This window comes from Oryza brachyantha, chromosome 12, assembly GCF_000231095.2.
Source record: "Oryza brachyantha chromosome 12, ObraRS2, whole genome shotgun sequence".
NCBI lineage: Eukaryota > Viridiplantae > Streptophyta > Magnoliopsida > Poales > Poaceae > Oryza > Oryza brachyantha.
The window spans coordinates 4,372,574-4,387,258 of NC_023174.2; the positions used below are offsets into that span (position 1 = coordinate 4,372,574).

Consider the following 14,685-nt stretch of genomic DNA (forward strand, 5'->3'; position numbering starts at 1 on the left):
TTACTATTGTCTGTGAAATTCTTGGGGGCAGAGAATTGCTGGCACAAGCAACCGATTTTCTTGCCTTGGAAAATGGTAGATATTTTTCTTTTCTCGGTAACAGATTTTTTTTCCCAGTCATGAGAACAGAATCTGCAGGCTGCAGGCTGCAAGCTTATATTTTTCAACTCAGATGGATAAGTCATGTAAATGTTCGGTTATCAGCATTTGATGTTTAAGATTAGGTTTAAAACTTTGACCTTCGACAACTTATTAAATACTTATGTCATTAAAAAAGATATATGTAGATTTGCCTTTAATAATAGTATCGTAATACTTTAAACTTATTAGTCCCTTTTTTTCTACGTTGATTAGTTCAACATTATAATTAACACATGACGGGAGTACACCATAAGATTGATAGTTAAAGTTTTAAAGTTTAACAAAAACCTTAGTATTTTAAGTGTCTAATATTTATAACCATGTGGTAAAACTTAGAAGAAAAATATTAGTACTGTCGATCAAATTTGGTCTCAGTTTGCTTCGTAGCAAGGATTTGTATACGCATTAGAACAAGTTTAATAGTATAGCCAACTACTAACTCCAATTTATCTATAGTTAATCTAATAATCAATTCATACCATAGTTATCTATAAAACATTAAACATGGTCCCACATGTCATATACACATTTTATCTTGAAGTTCGTGTACAGCTGGCTATAAATTAGTAGTCTACTCTATTCTCTCTCATCTTATTTCTTTAAAATATATTTATAGCTGGCTTATATCCTGCTATTGTACTTGCTCTTATGGGTACGTTTACTTTAGAAAATTCTTGTATCTGTATTTATCTGTATATTCATATAGCCTATAATTTGATGCCTGGTGTCACGGAAAAGCTGTTTCGAATCGCCAGTTCCTTTTACTTCGTTACTAATCCCTACATGTTGTATAATGTATAATTATTTCGTTTGATATTATGCTAGTTCTCTACTAGATTCCTCTGTATTTTATATATTTACAATGGCATGCAAGTGATATACATTGGGTTGAACCAAACCCATCCAAATCCTATCACTGATCGATTATACACGAACGGATTGAAAACGGTCGGAAACAATATTGTTTTTATGTTATTTTTATGGAAACGGTTGGAGATTTTTCGTATTTATAAATTTAACTATTTAGTGATAACTTTGATACGATTCGATAGCAATTTTAAAAAGCTGAATTTTAGAAGTGGAAATGGACAGAGAAGATATCATGTTATATTATTTATACGGAAATGGTATCGATACGGTTGGGAATTTACCTACCGTTTATATTCATGCATACATGCACAAACAAGCTACTCTAAACTCTTTTTTATGAATTATTGTACACCTGGATCATAATAATCTTGTCAGCTTGCAAACAATAACATAATCTGACCACAGTGATATGCAGATGATGAGAAAAACAGAGGCTCACAAGCCATCAGTCCTGTATCCAACCAAAAGATGTTCCTGTGACTTGTGGGAGCTTGTCTGGCAGCAACTGAAGTCCAACACTCCAACTTCTATTTTTTCCTTTTGCTACCTAAAATCAAGTACACCTGGAAATTTCGACTGGACTCAGAGCAGTTCACAACCAGCCAAGCAACATACCAGACGACAAAACACTGAAGAATACAAGTGCCAATTGTACTGTTCTTGGTCTAGCATCCTCTTCCATGTATGTATATCTTGGGAGTTATTTGGAACCGAAAGTTCAGAAAAACTTCCAACCTGAAGCTTACATGTTTACTTATATTCTGCTTCAGAGATAGCAGTAGGAGTTCACAAAGGTTCATCCAGCATCACGAAAACAGCGAAAATTTGGCTGCTCAGTGCCAAGACTGATAGGAGACCAATCACAGAACAATTGACAACCAGTTGTGAACTCTTGGTGCTAAAATTGAATCATCCTATGCAGAAAAACCTCATTAGCAATGTCATTCTACAGGTGCCAATATAATGTAAGGTGACATGGTACAGCAGGCTATCTGCTGACTGCTGTTGATTGCTTCAGATATATTCAAGTAGATGCCAGTGATACATGAAGATATGAACAACATTAACAGTAGATTGTTGCATGCATACAATGGGCTGATTGTACATGGTATCTGAGTGGCTGGCTGGCTATCTTGAAGATAGCCAGAGACTTAATTTGTTGTCCGAAGAATCTGAATCAATACCTTCGTGGCCATCAAATTCATTCAACCCAATGAACTGTTCGATCAAAATGTTCTCGACAGCTAGCTTTTGCAGATCACTTGCTTCAAGCTCTTGAACAGTGCAACCTGACTGCAACTGTGGATGCTTATCCTTTCCTGGAGGAGAGATTTTCAAGTGAGATGGCTTTCTTTTCTCGCAGTTGCCCGGTGATTGACTCTTAGAGGGTGTTCTTGTTGTCCTGTTCAGCCGGGAGGGTGCTGTATTAGCCTTCTGAACCTTATCTCCGGAGGAATATTTGATTCCTTTTGCACCCAAAGTGACACTTCCATGATGTGATTCGACGTTTTTCCTTGCTGAAGATAATCTGTTCTTATGAAGCCTCTGCATGATTGGATTCAACCGGTGAATTTCAGTAAACCCAATATCCATTGTATTTCGACGTGGCGATACAAGCAGAAATTTATCAAATTCAGGACTGTCGTATGAGGTGCGTTCAAATGGCCAAAATATTGGCTCATCAGAGTCATTGGCTTCTTTGGTATGTGATATTGCTGGGGTCAAATTGGAAGTGCAGAATTGGAGGCTTCTCACTGCACTGAATGAAGGGCTGGGGAAATCAGAACTTAGAAATCCCAGATCTTGTTCATTCTCTTGAAGCAAGTCAGAGTTTTCTTCGTTAAGATCCAAGGATGAGACCCAGATGTCTACTCCTTCAAGATCTTCAGACCGGGTATCTGAATGAGCTGTGAATGATGTGCATGGGCTGCTCGTCATAGATGACCGTTCGCTGAGAGAACTCTCACACGAAGAATCACCACACTCTGATGACACCAAGGGGAAATCACCCATTCCAAGCCTCCATTCTGTTACCAATTCCTCATTAGCATCCTTGTTAACAGTCTTCAATGGACAACTAAGAATGGCTGTTGGATCCTCCCTGTCTGCAGAAGCAGCAACCTCCTTCATGTTCATCCATGTGTCTTTCAAGCTAAATAATGATAAGTGTGCTGTTAGATGGTTATGAAGCGAAGCCATGTTGTTGTCAAATTCAGAACCACCACATTCAGGGGCTGAAGCTGGGTTAGCCTTTGGAGACAGCTTTGAGATATCGGTAGCAGCATACGGATTGTCCATTCCACTAGTCAGTTCCTCAGAAACTTCTTCAATCATTAATATTGTTGATATTTCCTTGCTGCAAACATTTTTGTCCTCCTTGGCGACTTCCATAGCAATATGTCTTGTACAACCTTCAGCTCAATTTATCTGGAAGTTGGAGGTATAAGAAAATTGTTTCAGGCAATCACCCAAGACAAAAACAAATTGAGTCTTCTACCAAATAGGTAGAGAATGTTAGAAAAATTGACCAGATCGAAGACACAACGGAGACACGAAATTTAACGTGGAAACCCCAGCGGAAAAAAAATCACGGGCGCCAACCGGTAAAAACGCTATGAGAAGATGATTACAACGTAGGGGAATAATAATAAGAACGCAGCTCTTCCCATGCGGCTTACAAGAGTATATATAAGGGGAAATCAAAGAGTCCTAATAGAAAAAGGTTGAAAGAATCCTATTAGGAAACTAATCCTACTCCTAGTAGGAAACGACTGGGAGAAACCTACTAGGAAACTAATCCAAATATAATTCTAGTCAAATTTGGATCACATAATTAATTAACAGAGAAAACAAAAGGGATAGATTCTGTGTCAAAGAACTAGATGGGATATTTATGACAACTACATATGATTTCTCAACCATATCTAAAATATATGGAAGAAGAAGCCGTCAGTCCATCACTGTTACACAAGTGATAGTGACAAATGAAGCGGTTGAATTAGTATAGTTCATATGATAAGTGGAGTCAGATTGAATAATTAAGATTTTCCAACATTATGTACATATTTAATACTTGAATATTACGGAAGACTATCCTAGATGAAGTCCAATTGATTGATTGTTCTTCAGAAGGGATGTTATGTAATTTTAGAAGGATCTCTTATCTAGTTCTTTACCTAAAATATCACCTTCTTTATGACATCCACTTTGCCAACAAGTATTGACTTGGTTTATCTACAAATTGGCCTTTATGAAGAAAAGTACCTAGCATACTACCTAATCCATGCAAACAAGGAGAAAAAGCTGCTTGGATGTTGGTTTCATATGTTTCCATAGACATGTACAAATGTTTTGATGTTGCAACAAGCCATGCTAACAACTTTTTAATTAACTATCCTCAGTTCTGGCTAATGAATTATAGTGGTAAGCTAAGTTCAACCTGAGATACGCTAAGTTCAACCTAAGGCCCTGGTCAATGAAATTGTCATAGGCCTGTGTCATCACCTTACACAATATTTCAAGCAAACTAGTCTACTCACACAGAAATGAACCCCTCGATTGTATTCAGAAAAGGTCAAAGTATGCAAGATGAGATAATGACATGCAGATAAATTTTCTGTGTTTGTTATTAAGGTCATTATTGACACCATGCTCTGCATAGCAATTTTTCTGACACACAATTCATGCTGATATTGTAACTAGTACAGACATTCACCAAAAACAGTGCATATATTGAACATTGTTTATACAGCGGATTGAAATACTTCCAAATTACTGATTTCACATTACCATTGCCTGGAAAAGAGTAGCTAGCACTCAACTAAATCATTCATTAAAAATCGCCTGAAATTTCTGGTATATTACCAGCAAGCACAACTGCTGCATTGCAGATAAACTCTCCAGCATAAATAAATAAATTAGGTATTCACAAAAACTAGCACTAAGCAGCAACCATATCTGCCATTAGTACCAATCAAAAAAAGGGGGCATATACATATATGATCAGGAATTCAGGATCAGTAAAATGTTCAGAGTAAGAGAGGATTCGAGTGAAGACCTGGACATGCAGATGCAGAAGAAAAACACCACGCCACCATGAATCAAGAAACGCAAAGGGGGAAGAACGAAGATCCCCAAGGGAAACCGCTTCAGAGAAACCTGCTTTTCCCCCATGAAACGGACTGAAATTTCGTAAACAAATGCAAACAAAGATGCGGAGTGATCAACAAAACGAAACATAGATTGATTCAGATGATTATCTGCTGAAGAGGAAGAAGAGAGTTCGTCACCTGAATCTCTCGGAGAAGCCACCTGCTGCCCCTCAGCTGCTCCCGTCTCCCTCCTTTTGCCATCTCCTCCCGGAGCAGTTTTGCTTAAACCCAAGGCTTTATTTAGCAACTCTTTATACTAGGCCCTTGGGTTCTTCCAAAATGGGTTGTGAACCCCCGGTGAAATAATCTGGTTTTTTATTTGACGTCTTATTAAAATATTTTGTGTAAATTTGCAAACTTATAAAATAAATGATAATAAATAAACTAATATATATATATATATATATATTTCAAATAACGTAAGTAGTTAAATGTAGATTCAGAATCAACGATGTCAAATAAAAAAAGAATGAGTAAGAAACTTTGTTTATTCAGTTTTCTTGAATATTGTCCATGCCTTGCAGTTTTTTTCTATTTTTATTTAAATTTTGGAGCTTGGTGTGACATTCATGAATCATGCATTTAATCGCACCCTTGTGACCTCATCTTTCTATAAACTTTATATTAATACTAATTCTCTCTTCTCTCATGAAATTATATCACCTCAATTATTTTTAGTCTTAGGATGATACATCAAGAGTGTAAATTGCATCTCTTCACATCACCTCAATCATTTTAAACCTTTATATGATTCATCAAGAGTGTAAATTACATTTCTTCCCTCAAAAGACATACCATACAACTCAATCATTTATAACTTATGGATAATTGATAAAGGCACAAAAATATATAAACACATGAAAAGAATCGTGTAGTAGGTAAGAAAAATTTAGAACTCATATCTACTATATTATCATACCGTTACAATGCGCGGGATATCCATCTAGTGCAGTAAAAGAAACTATGTAATTACTTGTTCCTTCCACTCCCATAAACACGTTGTTTTTTGTCATTATAATTTGGGCCATTAATACCTTTTGAATTATTATATTATGTGTTAAATGAAAATTATATGATGATATTCAACATGTAACGTGCTTTAGTAATATAATTTGCAAAAGCCTTAGGATAAGGTAGAGCTTGGTACAGATTATTAGCCAATAGACATCATTTAAAGATTATTCCCTTGCAATAGTTATAGTTCAAACAACAAATACTCTAACCATTAACTCACTAAAATATATTTTTTTAGCATTTTTCCCATCCTCAGCAAATTCCCTTTTTTAAAAGCTGAGAATTCGAGGTTAATCTTAACATTGATAATTCTCTGTTCTTTTCTCTCACTTCCATGCCAAAAAAATTATCTGTTTGATGAGGATAAAAAGACACTTATTAATGATTGTTGTTCACGTCCTTAGTCAAAACGATAAGAGGAGAGACTTGTTCTAATAAACTATTTTTTTTTGTGAAAAATGATGTTTTGCCTTAAGGACAACGATAGTCCACCTGCTTCTTACCCACAATTAGAATAAATTTGAACATTTTCCTATATATCTAATACCCACAATTAGAATAAATTTAAAGCGATATCTTTTCGTTTATGCTAATGCTTATAATCGAAATTTTAATTTTTTAACCATAAATTTGAATTTTTTCATTGTAGTTTATTTTCCTGTCTTAGTTTTTATATAGTTAAGAACACATATATATATAAGCTTTATTCACAAATTATTTTTTATTTATAAATATACCAATCACCCCCTAAATCTTAAAACTCCAGTTTGAAAATTCTAGATTTTATATGCACCTTTATATTTTCTCCCCTTATCTTCTCTTCTATGGACAATTAAGATGATGAGTTCCACATGCCCTACATCTTCCCTCTAAACCGCCGTCGCAACCCCACCAAGGTAGAAGAAAAGCATATCTCTATAGAAAAGATACAAATTTCATCAATTTTAAATAGTATACACGACTATGTTTGCGGATATGCCCACATTGGAGGTGTTTGATAACTCCCATAATCCTATCAAAATCATCATCTTGAGGAAATTAATCAAACTACTACACCTGGGAGCTAGGTGTAAATTCAGCGGAGTGCAGGGAGCATATCAGCAAAGAAGAGAAGCCTACGGTCTCAATTCTCACCTGCAGCACAGCACTGCGGCCGTGGTGCAGGTGTGGTGTGTTCTGCACGCACCGACCGGGCATCCGACGATCAGGTGAGTGCATCGACCTCTTTCCGGGACTTGTCACGCACTCTGGGGTTTTGGTCGGCTACTTTGCAGAGGCAGGAGGAGTCATCAGTTGGTTGCTTAACCCGGTACGGTATGATGCTGCCATCAATTAAACCGACTAAAATTTATTTTTCGTATGGGTCCACGAATATATACTATATGTCTCTACCATATGTAGTCTCTTTAGTGCATTCACACTACGCCTAGTTGGCGAGTTGCCTGGACGCACCATGTAGGCGAGAGAGCGCCTGACAGCCACCTCCGTCGACCGTCGTCCGCCGGCCCAGCTCCAAGAAGCCTTGCGGTCATCGACCTATGCTTGATGAAGAAAGGGGAGAGAGATGTGCTCGGTGAAGAAAGGAGGAAGAGACAGAGATGGTGGCAAAGGTGGAGAGAGGACGGAATAAAAAATAGCCCGTGGGTTCCACTGTAAATAGTTTGCATTGTGTGTGGTGTCTTTTGGAGTGATTTTGTCTACATGGCACATGAGGGTGTATCCTGCACTATAAATGGCCTTAAAGCATCTCTTACCGCCTACCCAAATCAAGCTGTACGTAGCCGGCTCTCAAATTAAGTCTATATTATTTCTTGATGAACATCAAGATCAACTATTTTCTAATTTTATAGTAACTATTTAATACTCCATTTCATAATGTAAAATGGTTGACTTTTTGCTTACAATGTTTGACTGTTTGTCTTATTTAAAAAATTATGGAAATATCATTTATTTTGCTTGTGACTTCCTTTATTATCAAAAGAACTTTAAGCACAACTTGTTATTTTTTATATTTGCACTAAATTTTTAAATAAGACGAATGGTCAAACGTTGCAATAAAAAAGTCAAACATCTTACGTTATGAAACAGGTGTAGTAATAAAACAATGAAGGCAGCTTGAAAATCTACTCTATAAAGATAAGATAATGAATTTCTATAAATAAATTTTTAAAAACACATCGTTTAGCGGTATGTGGAAAGCGTGGGCTCAAGTAACGAGGAAAATCCGAGAAAAAATGGCAAAAGAATGCAACCTAATTTGGTTAGCTAGAGCGGGTGCTCACTCCAAAAGCCTATCTATTAGTCTCTGCAAAATGACAATGGTACCAACATATCAGCCTTTACTCATCCTTTTATTTTTCTTCTTTCTCCCCTCTACTTTTCAATTGAGACGCAAGCAGGGAACGTTGTAACAAGGGCGGCTATGATACTATGACGGTGGTCTTAGTGATACCAATAGATTTTTATTAGGCTAAGTACTCCTAATTCTACCATAGGTGACACTAGTGGCCCAATAGCTTTGACACCACTGTGTAGCCATAGTTGGCCCAATATTTACTTATTTTTCATACTTTGCTCAGCCCATAAACAACAAACAACATGTAGTAGCATATTTCTAATATGCAGCCTAATAAACTACGAGTATCATTGTTTTATGCAGCCCAAGAAAACTAGTTGCTTTATGTCTGCCTTACTACCTATGGTCCGTCTGTTTGCATTTTCATGGATGGAGAACGAGGCGTTGAGGAGTAAGAAATTACTCAGCATGCAGCATATCTGGCAACCACTATCCATCATGAAGAAAGTTATAGTTTCATGTATAGGTTGAAGAAGGGGATTTTTAACCCTCTCTATTATTTTTTCCTAGACCCATTTGGCCCTTAACCACGCACACTACTTGTCAATCCTCATAATAAGGAACGTAAACACACATGTTTAGTAATGAACCAAACAATCCCTTATTTGTGAGATGTGTGTATAGAAGGGCAAATGAGCCACCTAGCCTAGCACGACCCAAGCACGACTAGGACTGAACCGAGATTAGTTGGGCCAACATGACCTGACCTACACGCTAGGCTGGGTCATCCCTATCTATGGGCTACACCAACGGCCTAGGCATGACCCGAGTCTATTAGGCCGTGTCGGGCCGACCCGAAGGCACGACATCCCATCATGTTTCTCTATGGAATAAATCTATTTTTCTTCCCTAGTCTTTTTGGGTCATAACTTATATGGTTATAACAAGTTAACTTTGTCTTACTAATCTCTTTGAGGGCATACTTATATGGTTGAATTAAGTCTATTTCAGGCCCTTAATTATTGTTCTTCCCTATTTATTAGACCATATCGTGACGTGTCAGACCATCCCACCATGCCTAGGTATTAGCCTAGGCACGGGCCAACCGTTGGGTTAGGTTGGCACGAGCCCGACACCAACTGTGTCGTGGGCTATCAATTAAGCCCTGGGCCTTATGGTCATCTATAGACGTGTGGATGGCTCCTTTTAAATGAAAGCCTAAAGTTACCATAACATAAGATGGAATGAGGTTGGTTTGAATTGAGAATCGAGGAGACCCCCCAAAAATGGCAAAGCCGACAACTAACGAAAGAGGCGGGAGGAAACAATGGCGCGCTTCAATTCCACCGTCGCCGTCTCTCTCTCAAAACCAACCACCCCTGCACCGCCATTGCCTCCCATCTCTCTCTTCCTCTCTTGCCCTAGAGAGAGAGGGAGAGGGGGAACAGATAGAGAGAAAGAGAGAGAGATCCACATACATCCGTCCATCCGGTCGACGTCGTCGTTGCGGTGGCGCGGCGGCGGCGATGGGGAACTGCTGCGTGTCCCGGCCGTCAGGCAATCGGCGGGGCTCCGGCGGCTCGGGCCGGCGCAGGGGCGCTGGGAGGCTCGTCGGGGCGGCGAACATGCGGTGCCTGTCGACGGTGTCGTCCGTGTCGGAGGCGGCGCGGGCCGTGGCGATGGCGGAGCCGGTGAGGGTGCTGCAGGCGGCGGGGGCGGGGAGGAAGAGCGCGGCGCAGGCGGAGGAGATGCTCCGGCGGTACGAGCTCGGGGAGGAGCTGGGGCGCGGGGAGTTCGGGGTGACGCGGCGGTGCAGGGACACGTGGTCGGCCGGCGGCGGCGAGGAGCAGCTGGCGTGCAAGTCGATCAGCAAGCGGAGGCTCCGGAGCAGCGTGGACGTGGAGGACGTGCGGCGGGAGGTGGCGATCATGAGGTCGCTGCCGCCGCACCCCAACGTGGTGCGCCTCCGGGAGGCCTTCGAGGACGCCGACGCCGTCCACCTCGTCATGGAGGTCTGCGAGGGCGGCGAGCTCTTCGATCGCATCGTCGCCCGCGGCCACTACACCGAGCGCGCCGCCGCCGCCGTCATGCGCACCATCATGGACGTCGTCCAGGTCTCCTATATATCTATCCTCTCTCTCCAGCCTATACATGACTTTTTTATACAAGTTTAACTATTTGTCTTATTATTTAAAAAAAAATGTAAAACTATATATAATAAAAGTATACTCAACAATGGAATGATATAAAAATAATTAATAATTATGTAATTTTTTTGATAAGACATTTAGGGTCGGAGGAAATTGCACTTACTTTATTTCTACTTTATATATCTTGCATTTCATCTTGAAATTAAGCTATGTACTCATCACCTCTATCTTTTCGTTTCTGTTTATGTTTATAAGCCAAAATTTAAATTTTTAACCTTAAATTTGAAGTTGATTTTAGACATTTTTTCATCGTAGTCTATTTTCTAGTCTTTCCTTTAATATTGCATAGTTTATTTTTTTAGTCTTTCCTTTTATATCGCTAAGAGTCCGTATATAAAATTATTCACACACAAATTATCTTTTGTTTGCAAATAAAAAGGCAAACAATCACCCCCTCATTTCACAGTGATCTGTAATAATGCAACCTACGGTATCCATATACTCCCTCCATTTCATAATATAAGATGTTTGACTTTTTTATCTGCAATGTTTAACCATTTGTCTTATTTAAAAATTATAGAAATATTATTTATTTTTGCTTGTGACTAACATTATTATCAAAATAATTTTAAGCACGACTTATTATTTTTAATATTTGTATTAAATTTTTAATAAGACAATGATCAAATGTTGCAACAAAAAAGTTAAACATCTTATATTATGAAACAGAGGTAGTAGTTAATTATGTCATGTAAATGAGATGTGCAAATAAGCACAATCCTTTCAACTTAAACCAAAATGTGTGTGATCAAAATTTGCTTCCAGGAGCATTTCAATAGTAGTGTCCATTGAAGTATGAAACTGATAATCAGCAATATTTACTGAAACGTAAATCAACACCTCTTTAAATGGATTGCTCAATGTGTAGACATGAACGAAAATGTTTGACACATTATTTACAACCTTTTGCAGCACTGTCACAAGAACGGCGTCATACATCGGGACCTCAAGCCTGAGAACTTCCTGTATGCCAATGCATCCGAGAACTCCCCTCTCAAGGTCATCGATTTTGGCCTCTCAGTCTGCTTCAAACCTGGTACAGGATCGAGCTGACAAAACCACAACAATTCCATATAGTTCCACAAACATTATATCTCAACAAACATTTAAGTATCATGAGTAATTCTTCTCCATTAGGTGCAAGATTCAATGAGATTGTTGGATCTCCCTACTACATGGCGCCAGAAGTCCTGAAGAGAAATTATGGGCAAGAAATAGACATATGGAGTGCAGGAGTCATACTGTACATCCTGTTATGTGGTGTTCCTCCTTTCTGGGCTGGTAATACTCAGTTCATATATACATGGAAATGCTAGCTTTTGTCCATTTTAACTAACACACCATGTTTTCTGATGAACTTTTGTAGAGACCGACGAAGGGATCGCACAGGCAATCATCCGGTCATATATTGACTTCCAAAGAGAGCCTTGGCCGAAGGTGTCAGAGCATGCCAAGGATCTTGTAAGGAAGATGCTTGATCCAAACCCTTACACTCGGTTGACAGCTCAACAAGTGCTAGGTTAGTTCCCACTGCCATTTTTGCCTCCCCTTGGAACTAGTTGGCTTGATTCTAACCGTCGTTTCTGGCCTTCGAGAATGAAGAGCATCCTTGGATACAGAATGCAAGTGCAGCTCCCAACATTCCTCTGGGAGAAGCAGTCAGATCCAGGCTGAAGCAATTCACTGTAATGAACAAGTTCAAGAAGAAGGCCTTACTTGTAAGCTGACAGCTCTGTTTCATTAGTGTTATCCCTAGATATTAGTGTAACTGAGTACTGAAACTGAACTTATTGTTCGTTAGGTGGTGGCGGAGTACTTACCAACCGAAGAGCTGGACGCAATCAGGGAGCTGTTCAACATGTTGGACACCAACAAGAAGGGACACTTGACACTAGAAGAGCTTAGAAAAGGACTGCAAGTGATAGGCCACAACATCCATGATACAGACGTCGATATGCTTATGGAAGCTGTGAGTTCCTCCTCTCAGTTCTTTACCACTTGCAAGTAGCAATCTTGCTACATGAATTCATTTTCAATCCCATATCAGCCAATTGAATGGTTCAAAACGTGGATTATTCACAGATTATATGAGACTCTCCGGCCTTTTTTTTTTAATTCTACAGGCAGACATAGATGGAAACGGCATGCTGGATTGCAAGGAGTTTGTGACAGTATCCATTCACCTGAAGAAAATCCGTAGCGAGGAGCACCTTCCCAAGGTGTTCAGTTTCTTCGACAAGAACGGGAGTGGGTACATAGAGATCGAAGAGTTGAAAGAAGCCCTCTCCCCAAGAGGCGACCAGAAGTCGATCGATGACATATTTCTGGATGTTGACAAAGACAAGGTTAAGTTTACTTTCCGTAACAAAAACTAACAAATCACATCACAACACATATGTAGCAGTATTTTAACTGAAGTGCGTTCTATAGGATGGGAAGATAAGCTACGAGGAGTTTGAGTTAATGATGAAAGCTGGAATGGACTGGAGGAATGCATCCCGACAATACTCAAGAGCAGTTTACAACACTCTCAGCCGCAAGATGTTTAAGGACGTGTCCCTGAAGCTTAATCACAGTGGCCCACTTGTTGCAGCAGGAAAATAGCAACGAGCTGTTAACTAAGTGACGTGTTCTCTACATGCATGCTCACTCATAATAGAGAGAATGTGAAAAACATGCGCAGTTTTCCATGTTTGCGTATTGGGTCTCCACATTTTGGGATGCAAAGGTACCACGGGGTTCAGTGGCCCTGAATGTTTCAGATGCAGATGTCAAAGAGCAGCCCTAAATACACCCTTTCTCTTTCTCTGAGAAAACTAAACAAAAAGAAAGAAAGAGTTGAACCATTCGTTTAAAGTTACTCTCTCTGTTGGCTCGTGTAAAAGCAGATCTACGCTGAAGTTCATATTGTTCAACACAGAAGGCAGCAATGCCCTGTACCACCTTGGTACTTTTTTCTCCTGTACTGCACAGTACGAGCCAAAAAAGAACGAAGCAGGAATATAGGATCTTTGAATTCAACTAAAAATGACAACAAATAGTTCAGAATTGAACCTATCTGCACTATAATTGATCTGCACGGCACTACTCATGGGCCCATGGCAGCTGAAAACTATAGTGCTATTTTATTCTGTACCGTAACTTTTGTTCTGACAAAGCATGATCCGTCAGTTCAGCTTCAATTCCTAACCAACCATAAATATGCAATTGTGATTTTGTAGGGGAAAAACATTCAGTGAAATAATAGGATATCATTAACATTCATGGATTAGTAATGGCGCTGATCGGCAGTGCAACTAGCAGCAGGCTGCACTGTGCAGCCTATCTTCCTGTTGCAGCTGGCTGCGAGGCAGCCATAGTTAGCGCTGCTGAACGAGGTCAATATTGGCAGCATGAAGAGTTACCAACTGACTCAAACACTGTTTTTGTTACTATAGTTTTCTTCTAAATCGAAGACTCAAATCTGGTGACCGACTCCCAAATTGCTATGTTCAAGCACCACAAGTAATCGTACAGTCTAAACCCCAATGCAACGAATTATGCAACTATAAAGGCTAACAAAACCTAAATTTAATCCCAAGTTTTAAGTTATCTCTGGGCTTCAAAGTTCAAATCTCTGTGTTCAAAATATTTTGTTCTTAGATGCTCCCCTCTCATGGGATAACTGATCTCCTATTTTCACAAAATACACCCTGATCCTTCCAACTGTAAAGTGATAATATTAGTGGCAACAGTTCCATCCATCAAGCCAGCTCCCTACTGAATAGAATTGCATCCTATATTTTGCCGCTTAAACACCTCATATCAACTTCAAGTTTGAACGTACAGCACTCAAGTGGGATTTCAGCAATACCCAAGAATATATATAAATCAAGAAAAATACCTGCCTCCTGAGCCAAAGCCTCGCAACGATCGGTAACACAACTAAAATAACGATCCAACACAGCAGCATCCGCACAAACAAGAAACACCCACCGCGGGACAGACAGAAACCCCACGGGCT

General features: G+C 39.4%; 2 protein-coding genes across 3 annotated transcripts; one reads left to right on the forward strand and one right to left on the reverse strand.

Moving 5' to 3' along the window:
* Positions 1-1,233: 1,233 nt before the first annotated feature.
* On the reverse strand, positions 1,234-5,358 carry LOC102712597. Of its 2 annotated transcripts, none has more exons than XM_006664377.2 (3): positions 5,301-5,358; positions 5,069-5,192; positions 1,234-3,438 (listed from the first exon to the last, which is right to left on the reverse strand). In XM_006664377.2, the coding sequence occupies exon 3, from the start codon at positions 3,400-3,402 to the stop codon at positions 2,140-2,142; it is 1,263 nt and encodes a 420-aa protein (XP_006664440.1). In that variant the 5' UTR covers positions 3,403-3,438; positions 5,069-5,192; positions 5,301-5,358; the 3' UTR covers positions 1,234-2,139. The 2 variants fall into 2 exon arrangements, with proteins under 2 accessions (XP_006664440.1, XP_015698563.1); XM_015843077.1 differs by having other exon boundaries at positions 5,069-5,169; positions 5,301-5,346.
* A 4,499-nt stretch (positions 5,359-9,857) lies between these two features.
* Positions 9,858-13,582, forward strand: LOC102712874 (calcium-dependent protein kinase 29). The gene is made up of 8 exons (XM_015842760.2): positions 9,858-10,586; positions 11,595-11,718; positions 11,820-11,963; positions 12,049-12,201; positions 12,285-12,400; positions 12,484-12,651; positions 12,806-13,027; positions 13,113-13,582. The coding sequence occupies exons 1-8, from the start codon at positions 9,999-10,001 to the stop codon at positions 13,284-13,286; spliced, it is 1,689 nt and encodes a 562-aa protein (XP_015698246.2). The 5' UTR covers positions 9,858-9,998; the 3' UTR covers positions 13,287-13,582.
* The last annotated feature ends 1,103 nt before the right edge of the window (positions 13,583-14,685 follow it).

What these genes read in the sequence shown, in the direction of transcription:
- LOC102712874 (XM_015842760.2), top strand. Translation starts at nt 9,999, where the DNA reads ATGGGGAACTGCTGCGTGTCCCGGCCGTCAGGCAATCGGCGGGGCTCC. An exon ending in CTCAGTCTGCTTCAAACCTG is followed by an intron (nt 11,719 to 11,819) that starts GTACAGGATCGA and finishes CTTCTCCATTAG; the next exon opens with GTGCAAGATTCAATGAGATT. An exon ending in GACAGCTCAACAAGTGCTAG is followed by an intron (nt 12,202 to 12,284) that starts GTTAGTTCCCAC and finishes TCGAGAATGAAG; the next exon opens with AGCATCCTTGGATACAGAAT.
- LOC102712597 (XM_006664377.2), bottom strand. Translation starts at nt 3,402, where the DNA reads ATGGAAGTCGCCAAGGAGGACAAAAATGTTTGCAGCAAGGAAATATCA.